This window comes from Strix aluco, chromosome 12 (genome assembly GCF_031877795.1).
Source record: "Strix aluco isolate bStrAlu1 chromosome 12, bStrAlu1.hap1, whole genome shotgun sequence".
Taxonomy (NCBI): domain Eukaryota; kingdom Metazoa; phylum Chordata; class Aves; order Strigiformes; family Strigidae; genus Strix; species Strix aluco.
The window spans coordinates 9,413,368-9,430,956 of NC_133942.1; the positions used below are offsets into that span (position 1 = coordinate 9,413,368).

The 17,589-nt window shown below is 41.5% G+C and overlaps 2 protein-coding genes across 8 annotated transcripts in view; one reads left to right on the forward strand and one right to left on the reverse strand.

Annotated features, from left to right (window-relative positions):
* Positions 1-4: 4 nt before the first annotated feature.
* OTUD7A (OTU deubiquitinase 7A) overlaps positions 5-17,589 on the forward strand; it is a 212,341-nt gene continuing 194,756 nt past the window's right edge. For 3 of the 7 annotated variants that reach the window (XM_074837298.1, XM_074837304.1, XM_074837297.1), the window contains exons 1-3: positions 5-3,738; positions 5,011-5,280; positions 9,934-9,988. The gene's annotated coding sequence lies outside the window, so the exon portion shown is untranslated. Of the gene's footprint in view, positions 4,295-4,330; positions 4,435-5,010; positions 5,281-8,589; positions 8,689-9,933; positions 9,989-17,589 lie in introns of those variants that run through there. The other 4 variants (XM_074837295.1, XM_074837301.1, XM_074837296.1 and 1 more) reach the window with 4 other exon arrangements.
* Positions 7,011-8,979, reverse strand: GCNT3 (glucosaminyl (N-acetyl) transferase 3, mucin type). Its single transcript, XM_074837307.1, has one exon. It carries the CDS (start codon positions 8,977-8,979, stop codon positions 7,684-7,686), a length of 1,296 nt encoding a protein of 431 aa, XP_074693408.1. The 3' UTR covers positions 7,011-7,683.

A 17,589-nucleotide genomic window follows, 5' to 3' on the forward strand; every position in this document is an offset into this window, starting at 1 on the left:
GCAAGAAATGGGTGTTTCAGAATAATGGAGGGTGACATCAACAAAAGCTTAGCAGCTCATGCTGGCCAGTGTATTTGCTTGTCTGTTACTGCATCTTTTTATCTATAAATTTGTCCATTTGGTACCCTCTGCTAATAATACTTTAACCCAAGTAGTAAAGCTACTACACAGCTAATCAAATTGAAATAATGAAACTGAGTCTCATAAGATTGAACTATATTCTCAAACAATGTTAGTGCTTCTTGTTTTAATGTTTTTCTAGTTGTTTTTTGTATTTACTGGAAATCCATTTAATTGGATACCTGGCCAACAGGATTCTGGTGAAAGAGAGAATTTCGAGATATCAGATAAATTTTGAGATATCAGATGGATAACTTTGTTCTTTTTAGACTTACACATTCCACTAAATAACTCCCAATCAAGAAACCCTTAAAACAGTTTCTTCAGTTTGAGTATGATATGCTGACAGCTCATTTGTCTGGCTTAACAGCAGTGACTGTTCCAGTGTGGTCGTAGGAGTGCTAGCCGCCTCAGCACTGTTGATTTATTTTTTACAGTAGGCTACTACAGACCACTAGAAACTCGAAACTGTACAGAAGAAAAGTCAAGGGGTAACTGTTTTCAGATCAGTCTAAATACTTGGTTTGTGCCAAAACTGGAGCATAATTTACATGTTGAAACCTTTCTCTACTTGTCAGTGGCCCAGTCTATTAATTGAAGTAATAAAGGTTTAGTATTTCTGACAATACCTTTCCAGACTGGTATGTTACGGTTCTCTAAATCCTACCTTTGGACATCAAAGGATACGTATTTGAGGTGTGGTTGACTTCTGCTTTCCTCACTTCAAGTGAGAAAGGAGTTCACAAACTTGCTTGCTGTTACAAGTTTACCATTAATTTTTTATCTTGTATCCATACTAAATGTCCTTTGCTGCAAACTGCAGATTGGTAAGTAACCATTTTTAAAAACAGAAGAACAGACTATTGCTCTTAATTTGAACAGCACAGTAAGTACCTGTTGAGATCATTATCTTAAAGGATGCATATATATGCATATAAAAGGATGCATATATATGCATATATACTGTGGCTTTCTCTTTCTACATCAGACTCAATCTTCTAGGTTTGAACATTTTTTTTATTCTCTTAACAATCGTGGTAAACTGAATTTCAGCCCTTACAGGTATTAAAAGTTTGCTGTTCCTACCTCCAACTCTGCAGTTTCTTCCTGTCTCTTGACAGAAACTTAGTCTCCAGTTCTCTGTAGCCTTTGGGCTTCCTCCTAATGCAAATAATTATATATCTGAGTTTGTTCCAATTAAGTGTACATTACCATATTTACTATAGCATTTTTCCATTAAAAACAAATTTAATAGAGAAGCACAATTGTACTGATGATGTGAGGTTATTGTGTGAAATGGATTTATGTTTATGTTTCATTGATACTCTTATCAGACTTGTGTTTCAACAGTTGTATACTACTACTTCAGCACTGCCAGGCTTACTGCTGCCTTTGTTGATAATTGAAAGAAACATTTAACTGAAAATAAAATAATTTAATGAATATATATACTAAGCAAAATTATAAATAAAAGGAGAAATAATTTTGTTGACAAAGATGTCTGCTACTTACTGATTTGAATTTCACTGATTACTGTGAGCAGGTGCCAGAAACTGTGTTCGTCATTTGGCGCGGCTTTACTGAAGAAGTAATCATCCCATTGAAGCTTAAGACTTGCTCCTACGGAAGGAGAAGGTGATGGCATACTCCCTGTGCTGATGCATAACAGTAATACTTTGAATTGTATACCCTACTTATCTGGTGGTTGCTAATTGGCGTGAAAACTGAGATTTGAATATTGCCTTGTAAAGAGCCATTTGAAAAGGAGATGGACGTTCTGAAAATAATTTAAATGCTCTGGTACTGAGTTCTACTGTACTGAAAAAATGTGCAGACACTTAAGTGACACTGATGTTCTTGATAAGCTGCTTGTTTAGCCTGAGTTGAGGGGCAAAAAGTGACATTTGTTGTGAAAGATTTGTTGAACTTACACCTGAAAACTGGTAACTGCACTTTTGTTATACTAAGGTATTTTAATATCCAGCAGAAGACAAAAATGTATTAATGTTATGGATGCTTCCGAACTGTTCTAAGATTTTTTCGTTTTCCTAATAATAATGTAGTCTTAAATGCACCACAGACATTAAAACTTTTTGGAGCAAAAATGGTTGGGGACAGACACCAATCTGTTCCTGGGCACAATGATGATGAAGGGACTGCATGCCGAGGGAATCTGTGTAATTTAGTCTGTGTGAAAGGCTAGAAAGCATGCACAAATGGGGAGTAAGGGACTGTTTTAGGTGAAACAGCAAACAAATGAGTAGAAACAAGCAGGCAGTAGTAACATAGAGTTCTATAATCTAGACACTCCTTTCCTCTCTCAAGCTGAAAGTCTGAGAAGGCCTTTCATACAAAACAACAGGAGAGAAGTTACCAAACAAAAATAAAAACCAAAGGAAAGGCAGGCAAACATGTACCCTGAATCTTTTGTACTGCTGCTGCCTGGCTAATTATTGGTGGTATTAGAAACTTTATTTCACATCTAGGTTAATGTTTTAATATCACTGTTAAAAAATTTCTGGTAAGACTCTAGCTCTGGTTATGGCAAATGCATCAAGCTCTTGTTCTGCAAACAACTTGTTTTCCACTCTCATGGCAGAATCCTTGTTCTCTGTGTACTCTGTATTTCACTTACAAAATAAATTTATGAGTTTACTACTTACTGTTCCTAAAATTAGCTTGCATATGCATCTTGTGTCTTCTTCATGACAGTGCAGTGTTAGGCACTGCACATATCTGATATTTTTGCATCCATGGGATGTTTCTACAACATGGAATTCAAATCTGGATGCATACAGACTACTGAGTTTAGCTGGGTACACAAAGAACACTTGAACTTTTGTGATCAATGCTGTTCTTTGCTCTTGTCTGTTGACCTTGAGAACAAAAGGGCAATCTCTGCACATGCAAGAGAGAAGCATTTGGCAGCTGTGTGCCTTCCACTGTTATGTTATGGTTCAGAAACTCCAGGTACTGACTGCTTCTTTGGTGTTTTACTTGGTCAATGAATGTTCAATACTGTTGAAAACTGCAGAAGTTACTGTTGGGTTTGTGTACATGAAGAAACAACATAGGTTGCTTTTTGGTTTCTAAAACTTTTAAAGTAAACCTCACCCAGGTCTGGTGTACCAACCTTATCTGGCTTTTTTTCTGTATTTTGTTTGGAAATACTCTGTTCCTACCTTACCTCTAGCTTACCCTTTGTTGTTATTGTTTCTAAACTATCCTTTTTTCTTAAATTCCCCATTCAGCATAAGGTATTTACCCTTTTGACTCTGTTATCTCTTCAGAAAACAGCTCCTGAGGCATGCTGAGGTGTAAATAATTCTTGGGAATAACCTTTTTGATGCCTGGAATTGCTCCAGTGATGCCTCAGGGAATATCTGCCGATGGGATGAAGACTGCTGCCTGCTCACTGCAGATGAGAAGCCTGCCTGTGCTTCTGGAGGAATTCCTGCAAACCTCACAGCTGTCAACGCAAGCTCTGACACTAGCTTGGCAGCATATACTATTTTTGGCTCTAGCCACATTTCTGGGATGGTGTTTGTCCAGGCCTCAGATCTGCTACTTCTGTGGAGGCTGTTTCAGTTCACCAAAGGAGAGGGGAGCAAACAGAAGGTAAGGGAATCTGACCTGCTTTTTATTCCTTTACTCTCCATAACTTTCTTGCCACTTGCTATTTTTTGTGATGAATTTCAGCTAATCCCTCCATGTTCGTATGATTAATATGCTTTGTGGTCTTGGAAGATTTGTTGAACTTATACCTAAAACTTAACTGCACTTTTGTTATACTAAGGTATTTTAATACCCAATGGAAGACAAACCATCTCACCTGCTACAGCATCAGCAGCATACTTGCTGTTGCCTATTTGGTTCTTCCTTGTTATAGACTGATTAATTTGTTTTTTTGTTGATTTTCTCCCGGAAGGTCATAGTTACTTCCACCCGTCAGTAGCAGAGAGAAAGTAAAAGATACCTGTGCTTTGACCTTGAGCTGGAATAAATGTTTCTATTTAGAAAGTAAATTAACTAAAAGAAAAGGAAAGAACAAACACTAATACAGAAGTGGCTGTGGGTGACTGCCTGTGTTTAAACATGGCTTCTGAGAAAAAGGATTTTGTGAATTCTGTAAGTGTGCAAAACAGCATGTTATCTGAAGTAAGCTGTTTGCTTGGTAAGAGATGTCAATACCTGACTTTAATTTGTGTGTCTCTGATAACATTTAAAGGAAAGTGCAGAGCAGGAAGAGGTTATGATGAATTCCCAGAAGAGAAGTTTAATCAGGATTGTTACGTACTTCTACACAATGACTAGGTACAATGGGGTAGATGAGAGTTACTCAGAGCACAGATATTTGCTTTTACAGATCTCAGCAACTTAAGAGTTAGTTAAGGTACTAGTGACTTAGTTTTGTTTTCCTGTGCTCTAAAAGTTTCTGGCGGGGGGGGTAAAAGTTGGAGCATTGTAAAAAGCATTTTAACTTTAATAAGACTACTGGGAGATGTGGACTTCACTGTAGCTTAAAGGTGATTTTTTGGTAGGAAAAGAGCTTTGCTCAAAGATAAATTTAGGGTAGAAATTAGTTATTAAGCTTCCTAGGCAGTAAGTCACAGATGTATTAATGTTTTGCTTTTCACCTTGTGCCAAAAGAGCGTGCACCCTCCAAGGAAGTGGAAAATAGTTCACTGAGAGTCTAGTTAATGTTTCATGGCTACTGCTCTGGCAGTCAGAAGAAAAAGGACACTCTAACCCAGTTCCTGAATAATTTTCCTCATGACTTCAAATACTTACATTTTGTTCCTATAGGTCATGTTTGCTTCTAGTTTTGTTCAGAATTTATTACCTGGTTTCCTCTGAATTTATTTCAATTGACCCATCTCTTTATTATAGGACGTTTCAGAGATGATCATATAAAGTATGAAAGAAATGCAAAGCAAGAAGGAAATAGACCCTCCTAACTACAGTTAAGAAGAGCTGTTCATGGACCTGCTGTGTAAATACGTATTATGCCAGTTTCAGCTCACATTAGGTTGTTCTTGTAAAAATAAAGTGAAAACCACTTGGAAATAAAATATAAAGCCAGGTGGGTTTAAAGAAATATAATCTGTTATTAGATTTCAGAATTACAGTTTCACCTTTCTCCTGTGCATATCTTGAAAGGTAAATGGCAATTTGCAACATATTTCCTTCTTAAACAACTGGTGGTTTATTTAAAGTTCAGGTTGTCAGCTAACGATTGTAGACAGAAATGTCAGAAGTAGATTTTCATCCTCTCACTAGACAAAGTTAACACTAATATTTCTGATATATTTCCAATTTGGATAGCCCAAAATTTTACTGATGAAGTTCATATGGGGTTTAACCTATTTTTTGGAGGCGATCCTATATTCTGATATGCCAGTGCTGCTTTGGGCCGGAGCTTGGCTAGAGCTAGAGCTTTGAAGCTTATTCTTTTTTCAGTTCTTCAACTAATTTTGGTAAGTTACATGCTTTCTTTGTGGCCTGTTGCTAGTTTTCTAAGATGCTAGCTATCTTATTTCTAAGATACTTTTGAGATCTATGGAATACAAAGGTCTATATTAGAGTGATATTTTTTATTGTTTGTAATGGTAAGGAGACATTTCTATTTTTTTTTTCCCGTATCACTGCTTTGACATTTGACTGCAGTCATAAATCTGACATTTCTGATATCTTTGGAAGAGGAAATGCTGAGAACATTCCTTTGTAAGAATCTTCTTGTCTTAGTTCACCTTCTGAATTTGGGAGTGGTCTTATTCTTTCAGAAGAGATTAAGTCACTACTAAAAGCAGATGGTGAGTTGAAGACAAATTTGCACAAGATATGCCTTTGTTTTTTGAACCAAATCATCTGAGATAAATTGTGAGTAGTAACACCAACAGAAACTGAAAATTTTCTTTGAATCAAGAAAATTGGATGTGGAAGTTTACAAGTTGTTTACATCTCCAGATAATAATGCCAGAACATTCACTTTCATACAAATCAGTGATCTCTTCAAATGGAGAAGGCTGCGTAGCCTATATTGTTAGGTAACTGCTGTCCCTTACTGTGTTGCTAAGCTGTTTTTTTGGTATGCTGGTTTCACTTGAGGCTTTCATATTCCATGGGCAAGCTCTTTCAAATGTGGATAGCTGCTTAGATTCTCCATCTCCAGGTCTAACCAGGAAGTGTGTAAATTGCAGCAAGTAACATTAAAAGAAAAATTATTTTGCCTTTGCTAAAAGACTTACCACAGAATGGATTTGAAGTGGTGCATATCCTCCTCCCACCCAATCTAAACACTTGTCTCTGTGTTTCCATGTGTAACATTTTTTGTCAGGGCAGTGTCTGTCAATAATAGATGAAACACTTATTTAAGTAGTGTGTACAAGCAATACTTCATACTTCTGTAAGAAGAAACAGCTGATGAAGTTAAACATATTTACAGAGTGGATTGCTGTTAACAAACCTGTAAGTAACCTGTAAGTATATATATTTCTTTACAGGTACATGTGCAAAACAGCAGAGGTCCCACTTTCAACAGGCTTTCACTATATCAGGCTGGGGTTCCTTCCACCCCCCAAACTTAAGAAAACAATGTGTTGGGTGATCGTTTTGTTCATCTCAAAGGTGTATGGCAATTATGGGAATATGGCAATTATATTACCGAAAGCACTCCCCACAAAAATCTTTTTTTCTGGGGGGAGGAAAAGAGAGGAAGATGTTAGAAGATTGTAGGTTTTCACACTATTAACTACATAAGCATCCCTCTCCCTGTGTTACAGATGGAGAAGTGGGGTGCAGAGGGGTTAATTGGTTTAATGGCTCTGCCCAGGAGCACAACCCCTTCTCCTCGGGGGACTACAGGATACAGAATACCAAAGAGCCATCTATTTTAGTATATTCGATTTTATTAAAGGGTTTGGTTGTCTTTTTAATGGCTGATGGCTAGTGACAGAAAGTAAACTTTAAAGTGATGCAGAAGCAGCAGCCAGATGTTAAAGCTGAGCAGTGCAGCAGGTGCCAGGAGCAGATGCCCTGCCAGGTGCTTTGTGGAAAAGCAAATTAATTACAGTTTTAGCTCTGCTTGTAGCAGGACGTGGAGTCACCGTGGTATGTAACCTGGCCCTGCCCGTCTACCCCAAGAAACCCTGGGTCACTTTTGCGAGCAGTCTGTAGAGGGAGAACGGAGAAGTACACTACCGCCGTTTCCGTACGGCGGCCTGTCACAGAGGTGCCCGGGGGCCGGGTGGGAGACCGTGCCCGCGCGGTGTCTCTGAGGCGAGGCCGGCGGGTCGGGGGGCGCCGAACCCTCCCGCCCCTCAGCACCGGCCGTGGCCTCTGCCAGGCCCCTCCCGGGCCGCCCCCGCCCCGGCGGCCGCTCCGACCGGTACCTGCCTCCCTCTCTCTCGCTGCCTCCGGCGCGCGGCCGCTCCTCAGGGGCCCGCCGAGGCGCGCGCCCGCCCCGCGCGAAGGTGCCTCGCGCCGGTCACGCGCGGGCGCCGCCTGGCCTCAGGGCGCGGGGCTGCGGCACCTCCCGCGGCAGGAGCTCTGGGCGGGCTGCCCTCAGAGCCCCCGGCCGTAGAGGGCCCTGTGGCGCAGATGCTCCTCCAGGCACTGGATGGCGGCGTCGTCCACCAGCGGGTCGAACTTGTTGGCCAAGAGGTGGTGCTGCTGGAGCATCCAGGGCACGTCGCCGGTCCCGTAGATGCAGACGGCATGGCGGTGCTGGCCGGCGCAGGGCGGGTAGGGCGCGCCCTTGCTGGTGTCGCCCTCCAGGTACTGCCACTTGACCAGGCGGGGCAGCGCGTTCATGTCTGACAGTTGGAACTTGTCGTTCTGGGGCATGGCGCCTGGCACGCCGGGCATGCGGTTGAGCGTGGCCCATACGTGCTCCTCAGGGCTGTAGGTGTCCTTGGCCCACTCGAGGAACCGCTGCGCTGTGGGGTTCTCGAAGACGTGCCGCACGAAGGCCCGCGTGACCACGATGTACGCGTTGCCTGTGAACATGGGGTAGCTGTGGGGCGGCGGCAGTTTCTCTGTGGCTGTCCGGGAGATGAGCTGCCCCACTTTGTGGTGGTACTGCCAGCGCATCTGCTTGAGGGCCGAGGGTTTCTCCGACTCCATGCTGTTCCGCCCCTGCAGCATCTTCAGGGCATGGACGATCTCGGCGTTGGTCTTGAGGGGGAAATCGGTGCCACAGGTGTTGAGGACGTAGCGCCACGGCACGGGGCTCTGCAGCAGGTCCTGCATGCAGTTGAGGTCGGCCTGTAGCCGGGACCAGGAGGCATAGACCACCTTTTCCAGGTGGCTAGCCACAAAGACATTGGGGAAGCAGGCCGCGATGGCCCGCACGGCCTCTTGGAAGGCGGCTGGGGACTTGCTGTCGACGTGGACGCAGTAGACGTTCTGGGGGGCGTAGAGGGACCGCAGGAGCCGCTCGAACATCTCGATTTTGTCGTGGATGACCATGGAGTAGGCGATGGGGAACTCGGCCTCCTCCTCGCTCAGCGGGAACTCGATGAACCGCCGGCTCTCCTTGAAGAAGCCGCAGTCCTTCGTCATGTTCAGGTACTGGCCAGGCGTCAGGGAAGCCCTTCGGTTCGCCACCTCCAGGTTGCTGAGCTGCGCCTCCTGGATGGCCTTCTCGTCCCCGCGGACGACCCCCGAGCAGTTGATTCTCCTGCCGGGGGAGAGCTCCAGCGCCTGGTAGCGGCGCTCGCGGCAGCGCGGGAGGCCGGCGGGGCAGAGGCGGGTGCGGGTGGCGCTGCGCAGCGCCAGGGCGGCGGCCAGCAGCAGGGAGCCCAGCAGCGCCGCGCAGCGCCGCCGCGCCGCCAGGGGCTTCCTCTCGCACAGCCGCATCGCCCCGCGCCACGTGCGGGCCGCCGAGCCCGAGGGTCCGGGCTGCCGCCCCCTGGAGGGCGGGGGGGGGGGGTGGGGGGGCTCCGCGCCGGGGCCGGCTCCGCGCCGAGAGCTGCCTGGCAGCCCCGCGCCTGCTCCCTGGGTCGTGGTGAAATAGTGGCAGGGCGATCTCAGCGGAGCCGCAGGTGAGTGGGAGGAAGTCTCCTCCCTCCCCGTGGCGTGACCGCCTTTGGGTTTGTCAACCCTGGAGGTGGTTGTGTATCTTGTGCCTCTGTTTAAAAGAAGACACTTTATCTCACCCCTATCACTGTGTAACACAAGGAAAGTTCCTCTAGAATGCAGCCCCAAGTAACACGCTTTTAAAAAAGACTTTACTAGATGACTTCGGGATCAGACCTGCTTTTCCAGGGTTCAGATCATCCCGATTTACAGGTCAAGGGAGCGGCAGCGATAGTGCTGTGGTCTGGAAGCCCAGCTGCAGCAAGCGTTCTGTGGGCGTGGTGCATTTTTAGTGAACAATTACTGCAAAAGATGTTGGGTAGCTGGGCAAAGTGGGATCTCTGCTTCTACAGTGGAAGCAGAGGGTGAAGACAGAGGCCATGGTTTGTAAATAATTTGCCACAGACAGTCCACTTAAAGGAAGGAGCTTAAAGGAAGGTAGAGAGTGTCAGGACCTCCTGCATGCACCTACATGCACAGCCTGACAACGTATCACTTAGTAGAAAAAGAGGGATGATTGCGAGTGACTAAAATACACCCTTGTGCTGTGATGAACAAAACAATGTTCTCTAGGTTTTGCAGTTATCCTGAACCACGCTGTGATTTGAACCCAATCTAGTGTTTGGTACCATGTTTGTAAAAAAGGGCCAGTTTCAATGCGTTAAAAGTTCTGAGATGGGATTTTGTAAGATACAAAAGTCTTTTGATTTTTTTTTTTTTTTTTTCTTTCTCCAGATGTATCAAGGAGTATCAAACTCACAGACCTGTAGCTGGACTGAGGACAGCTGATGTAAGTGTACTTCTGCACGGGTTCTGAAAAACAGCAGCAGTTACGTCCCCAATTTCAACACTGAGGTTATTTGTTGAATTACTAGCTTTTCCCAATTCAGCAAATAATTGTTAGATATTTGTGGTCCAGAAATTCTAATGGCCATTATGAAGGGCAAAGATGTGATACATACAGTATTTCCCATATGTATAGCTGTCAGTTTGCCTGTGCTAAGTGCCAAAGTGAATGTGCTTGGGAGAAACGTGGGGGAAAAAGGCTTGGGGAATGTGAGCAAGATGCTAGATGTGCCAGCTGCTTTCTCAGTGCAAGGAAGACATTCATCCCATTTATATGGGATATTTTGATACAGTCTTTGCTCCTGAAATTTATTTCTAAGCTATGTTCAGCTTGCACTAGAGAGCTTGTTCCCCTCAACAGTTTCAAAGCGTCTGAGGAAAAGTACTTTCTAAGAAACAGGACAAAAACAATCCTCTTGGTGCATCTTCTGCACTTCCAAGCAGCTCTTCCCTCCAGGTCACCTCTGCTAGACTGTATCCTTGCACTATTGTATGGAGGGATGGCAAGTTCTTGTAGTTTGGGGATTTTCTTTTTCTAAAGCAGCGTCTTTATATTGATCCTCTGCTCTGCTTTTAGTATGTAGATACCATTTTTCATGCAGCCACTGCTTATGGTCTAGGAAGATGAGCATATTTTACATATTGTATAGCATTGTGAACAACTGTTTCTACTTTAAGGTTCTAGCTGGTTTGTATGTGTTGTGCCTTGTGACGGTTTGGTGGAAGAAATCCTCAAATTCGTAATCCCACAGGAATTGCTGAAAACATGACAACTTCACATGAGAGCTCTTGAATGGGCTATAGTTCTTTCCACTAATATGCATTTTTGAGTAATTTTTCAAAAATTATGGTGATGTGATTCAGAAATGCACTGATGTTTTTTCCAACGGTGTTTTTCGGGAAGTTGAAAAGAAACTGTAACTCTTAAGTCACATTTTTACCATCCGTAATTCTTTAAGAGTCAACAGTTGCTAAGTCTAACCTGAGACTTGAAAAATGTGTTTTCAGTGTTCTCAGCTATACTCTTAAAGCCAACAGTGTTCTCTGTTTCTGAACAGTGCCAAAAGCTAAAAAAAAAAATAACCCACACCCCAAAACAGTGTGTGAAATGACAGTAAATTGCTGCTGTATTTCATTTTTTGCTGGCCAATGGCTGAAGTCACGTGCATGGACAGATAGAGAACGGGCTGTAGGAGTAATACACTGCTTGAAAATGCTGTCATACACATTGACTAATATCAGCCACATGGAAAATTATTTCCAGAAGAGTTATTGTTGTTGGTAACTTTATCTGACAGTAAACATTTTTTCAAGGAAAGTCCAATATTGAGTAAGGAAAGAAATTATTTTGGATTAATTTGTCTGTAAATTCAGTCGCAGGTTCATCAATATGAAACTTCTTTGGAAGAAGTCTGTCACTTAACATTAACATCTCGAACTTATTCAGTGCAAGAAACTTGAAAGTTTTGAGGGTTTCGGTGGTTAGCAGCGTGGCCATCTACTGTGTGGTATGTAGCTTTTCACATATAGGCTCTTATTTCAAGTTAATGAAAGTGCAGCAAACCCAAGTAGTCTGAACTGCTTATGTCTCTACTGACTGGCTTCCTTGCCTCCTTTCAGGGTGAATTTTTAAAACTGTCTCCTTTTGGAAAGTATAAAATGTAAATGTCCAGCTAAATACTTAGCTGAAAATCTGAAAAACCTCCATAATAGTTATCAGTTGATCACACTATATGTACTGACCAACCCTCTCTGAGTGACTTTTTTGTTATTTGGCACACTAGTTTTTCTTGTGCTTTGGTATTATTCTTTAGGCATTCCCTTAAAAGCGGGTGGTAATCCACATGATCAACACAGGTGAACATTTGCTTTATTCTCTGCTAAGCACATCTGCTGCATAACCACAGCAGATGAGCTGTGGTTATGATTCCAAACTTTACAATTTCTGTGAAGCTTGGTATCTAACTTGTCCAATATGTACAGTATGTATTGCAGACAAGACATATACATCTAAAAAACCTAATGAAAATTAATGTGTCCTTAGTGACTGTTTAGAGAAATAGTTAATATTTCAGTTATATAACAGAATAGAGATGCTAACATCTCAACATAAAGTTGTTTTTTTTCTGTTGCATATTCTTAATCCTTAAAGACACATGAGAATGGAATTAAATAAAATATAATTAACAGCGTGCTCTCTGCAAAGCTGCTTTTTTTTCCATGAGAGAAATGTTAGCCTACACAAAATATTTTGCTGGTAAAGTCCAAGACTCAAGAACTTGTTTTCATACTTAATAGGGATTAAAAACTGTTAATATTGATATTCTTATGTGTAACTGTAACTTCCAGAATATTTTGCTTTAAACCGTGGACCCAAGTCATTGGCTTTGACTTTGTTTAATGATGATACATGACTTGATGAATACAAAAATGGCTCTGTTTAAAAGTGAGTCACTTTATCAGCACTGTCTACAGGGTAACCAGCAGCCACTTGATCACTTATGTAAAGAGATCAGTAGCCTGGAGATATGACAGTAGATTACAATGTAAGAGAAGGATGATTTAATCATAATTAGATAATAATCTTTGAGAATGTTATCTGTGAGATGTTAGATAATGTAAGATACTTGTGGTGTGCTTTTTGCAGAAACATACAACAGGCCGCAACCCTCTGAAGTTGTTTATATTTGAAATGGTGAAGGAATGGCATAGAGAGGAGTTCAGGTGTCTGGCAGTAATGGCTGTGGCTTAAAGATCACTGCTGTCATAAGACAGACTGATGTTTCTATTAATTTCCAGAATTTCCCCGTCAATGTCAAAGAATAAAGAGTTCTTCATCAGTGTGAAGACACTCAGTTAAAACAATTATGAGAAGTCTACATGGCACATTTACCTAGTGACTTTTTGTACCTGCTTCCATTTTAAGAAGCCATATCAAACCAGAAGTTCCTGCTTTTTTAGCTTTCCTGTTAAGGGATAAAAAGAATCATCACAAGGTGACCTGTTGCCTACTTTCCTAACTGCACAATTTTTAGGTTGTGTTTCAGATATTTATCTGAAGCTGGAGAGTGGAAAAGAAACACGTATTCTGCTTGCTTCTCCAAGGGGAAAAAATCATACTATGTGATTGTTTGCTCATGGTACCACTGGTAGAAATTTAGATTGTGATGTCAAGGCTCATAGTCTTGGGGGGTTCACATGTACACAGTTAGCTTGTAGAAGGAATAGGGTTTTTCCCTGAGAAAGCAGCATTAATAAAGAAGGACAAACAGAATTCACTTGAAGGAATCAGCCTGAAGTGGTGGTTACTAAAATGTGTAAGGAAGGGGTTTTTTTATATATGTAAACTATACTGTTAGCTTCTTTAGTGTAACCTTTGAGAAATACATGAAAGTAGTAAATTTTGTTATCCTAATCAAATAGACATCTGAGACCAGGCTTGTACATGCTACAAAAAAATCTTGTGTGTTATACTCTATTGCTTGGGTGGGCTGAGAATTTTGTTTTTAGCTTCTTGGTCACAAATGGTTTGATAGGTTTTTTTGTTTGTTTGTTGGCTTGTTTGTTTTTTAAGTTAGAATCTGCCCTCTGTTAGAGACCAGCCTGTAGGGATTTTGAAGAACTCCACCTCCAAGCTATATTACCACTTTTAAACTGTCAGGGCATTGTTATCTTTATCATTCTGCTTCTTTTGTATTTTATATCCTCTCAGTTTTCAGAAGAGAGCCTTATTTCCTGCTGATTGATTCAGAGGCGTAGTGTGCATTGTAATGTGGTTTCTCCTACGATGGCTAACTGCTTTATAGGCATTACTAGCTCACGGCTAACTTCTGTGTTCTCCAGGATGTTTATGTCAACAGAAGGAATTTTATGTTCACAGCACAATAATTCTCATCTAACCTTTGTGTCTGATAGTTATTTGTTTTGTACGTGTCATCTAGATAGAGAAACCTTAAATAGAAGGAAGTATGTATGTGAGGCATAATTGTAATTGGAAAGCAATGCACTTCCCTTTACAAACTGTTCCAGTGTAGGTCCTCTCCGCAGGCTACAGCTGTTCAGGATAAACCTGCTCCAGTGTAGGTCCTCCACAGGCAGCAGTTTGTCAGAAAACCTGCTCTGGTGTGGGCTTCTCTCCACTGGCTGCAGCTTCCTTCACAGCACACACACCCCACCCCACCCCTTCCTCCCTAACTCCTGTCTTCACTGGCCCCTGTGTCTGCAAGACTGTTTCTCACACTTTCTGCTGAGCAGCTTTTTTTTTTTTTTTTTTTTTTTTAAAACCTGTTGTGAAACATGTTTTCATAGAGGCATTGCTGATTGGTTCAGCTTTTTATGTCTGGCGTGGGGCAGCTTTTGGTCTCTTATAACAGAGGCCCCCTCTCCCTCCTTACAAAATCCATTGCCATGTTAACCCGGTAGATAGATGGACCTCGGTTTGTAAATTGATCCTCTTACACTAATGGCAAGGAGAGAGTGTTCAGAGGTGAGTGATAAGGATGTGACTTAAATAATAAAAAGGTTATATATAAACTTTTTTTCTTGCTTTTGTCTTTCCCTTACTTCCTCTACCACCCTCAGTTGGTTACATATTTGCATAGAGAGGCTGATGGCTGTAGGCTTCTTGGTGTCCACACAGCTATAAGATGATTTATGGTATAGTTAACATAGATGATTATTCAGGTTTACAGATAACAAGTAACCTAAAACCATGGAGAACCAGCTAGCTGGTTCTCTCCAAAGTCATATGGATTAGTTATGTGAGAAATACCTACCGGCATGAGACCTGTAAAATTATTTTACAGGCCCATATCTAAAAATACTTAGGGCTGGCTCTGGTCTTCCTATCATTTTTGGTTATGTAGTAAAGTATAATTAAACAAAATTAGTGATACTCTCACTGGCTGCTACTTAAGCAAAATTGTTCCTAAAGGTACTTTATACATAATATGCTGTTAAGTACACACCGTGTGTTAAATCTTGTATTCTGTTGTGAAGAGCTGCACTCCAATTTTTTTGATGTGTGTTCACATAGGGAATTTTCTTATTTGTGTCAAGTAGAAATGGGTATTTTCCAAAAAACTGTTCTTTTTTAAATCAATACTTCCTTTGAACTATGCTGACAAGAAATTAGCTTTCTATCATCTTGGCTGTTCAGACCTTCTTTTTTTTACTGCCTGTGCTAGTATTATGATACTTATCTAGAAAATAATAGTCATCTTTGGCTTATAATTTTAAGATTTGTAGTTTTAAAACATTTAAAACCATTATGATAACCTTCCCATTATATAACTTCAGAGACCAAAAGGTCAGTGCTCTTTTTGTGTGGAGTCTGGCACATCTTGCTTTCCTGGGGGGGTGGGTGGGTGTGCGTGTGTGTGAACAAGGAAGTCTTGAGGTTTCAAAATGAATATAATAAAACTTATGCAAATACGTATGTATTATATGTGTACACTTTATCTGTAAAACTTTAACATGATGAACATGGTCTTATGCACGTTTTGCTTTTTGAAGTTGAAAACTGTCTAATTGCAGACTTTAGCTTTGGTTTTCTTTCCATTTAATTGCAACTGAATTACGTGGCTCAGTCCTGTATTCTGTAACAGGTCAACTTGTATTTTTATAAGCTACTAATACTGCATCCACACTAGCATTATCTTTGGTCACTTTGATGACTAATTAGAAATTAAGTCAATCTTTGAGGAAACTGTTGGATGTCAGTTTTCTTTTTAAAGTTCTGTTCATTGCTGGTTTGTGACAAATGGTTTGAAATCACTGTATGCAATACCTCTGGGTATGCCGCTGTGTGGACATGATTCAGAAAGAACATGAAAAGGCAGCACACAGTAAGTAAAAAAACCAAAACACAGTCATTTTTGTAGCATGCATACCAGTTCCTGTTTTGTATCTGAGCACTGCTTGATGCTAGTCATCTTACAGTTGCAGGCTCATTGCTCTTCTGCTTCTGGACCTCTGTGGAAATCTTTCTGGCGGGGAGAAGGATTTCTGCTTTTATCCAAGGCAAAATAGCTAAACTGTATGGAGTAACAGGAGTATGGCTTTGAAGAAAGCTTAAGCAGATAGTCATAATTGACATATAGACATCAGGATGTTATTTATTAACTGGTGTTTTACACAAAAGCTGAATTCTGCTGATAAAGTATAATGAGCTTCCTAAATCACATTTTCTGTAATACAGCAAAATAGGGGGATAAGGCGTTACTCACCTTATGCAGATTGCTGAAGAGACAAGCAAATAAGTGAGACGATGCTGCTAAAGGTGTTTACAAAAATTTCCTTTAAACCACTCTTAAAACTGGCACTGTTTCTGACTGTGATGCCCAACACTGCAAACTGGACTGCATCCTGGGGGAAGAAAATAACCTGATTTTTCTTGAAGGATGTAACACAAAGAGAACAGTGATACTAGAGATAATAAATACATTAGCTCATGCCTCATTGTTTCTAGAAAAGGATTGCTTCATACAGCATGGGAAATAGAAACAATACAGCAAACAAAACTCTTTTAGATAGGCGGTAGAGGAGTTCAGGGCCATAGAAATAAAGAACCAAAAAGAATGAAATTAATTTTGTACATTTCTTACAATGGAGAACCCATAATAACTTATCTGCTGAAGAGATTACTTCTTAACAGATAAAGGACTTCCTGAAATAGACAGAAGTGTTCTGTGCAGTTTATTTTGTCATAAATAAAGAGTCTGCCATCATGATATCTATGCACAGAGTGAAAGCTAACATTTGGATTGTGTCCAAAGCTTCTGTGTAACATAATATGCTTCTTTTGTGTCTCTATGGCTGCCCAGAAATGCATCTGAATATGTTTAGAGCTACAGTTTATCTGATTGCTTTTGAATGTCCAACAGCTGGATAAGAATACTTTGGGCAGGGAGTTTATCCAGTTGCTGAATGGGTGTGTCCTGGGCTTAGTGAGTCCAGTAAATTTGACTTCAATGCCTATAGGATTCATGCAGAGCCACACTCATGAGATGCAATATAAGCAAAGCCACAAGACAAATCATCAGCGGAAAGGTGATCATTACTCTAGAACTGTTGTTGTGGGCTATTCAGTTCCATCTGAGGTTCCTGCAGTGTTGTTGTCCTGGTTTTGGCTGCTATTCCGCAAAGAAGCTCGAGTATTTCATAGCCGCTTGAGAGCCCCTGCCTTCTCTGCCGTATATGCTGCTGCTACACATCAACGGTCAAATATGCAGTTACTTTGGGGTGGGGGGGGGTGGGGGGAAGCAGTTGAGGGGGAGTATTGTACTACTTTCTCCTTATTTCAGGTGATCTATTTGCTTCCTATTTTTCTCCCTGTAAAAATCTCCTATACACTTGACATTTTTACTTCCTCTCATGCAAAGCTAGAAGAAATATTAGCTGTGCTTATTTCATGTTAGAGAAAATCCTTAACATTTTTACTGTTTATTATTTCATTCCTTCCATGTTCATAGCATGTCTCTGTAGTCATGTCTCTGCCATCCAGAGGGACCTTGACAGGCTTGAGAGATGGGCCTGTCCAAACCT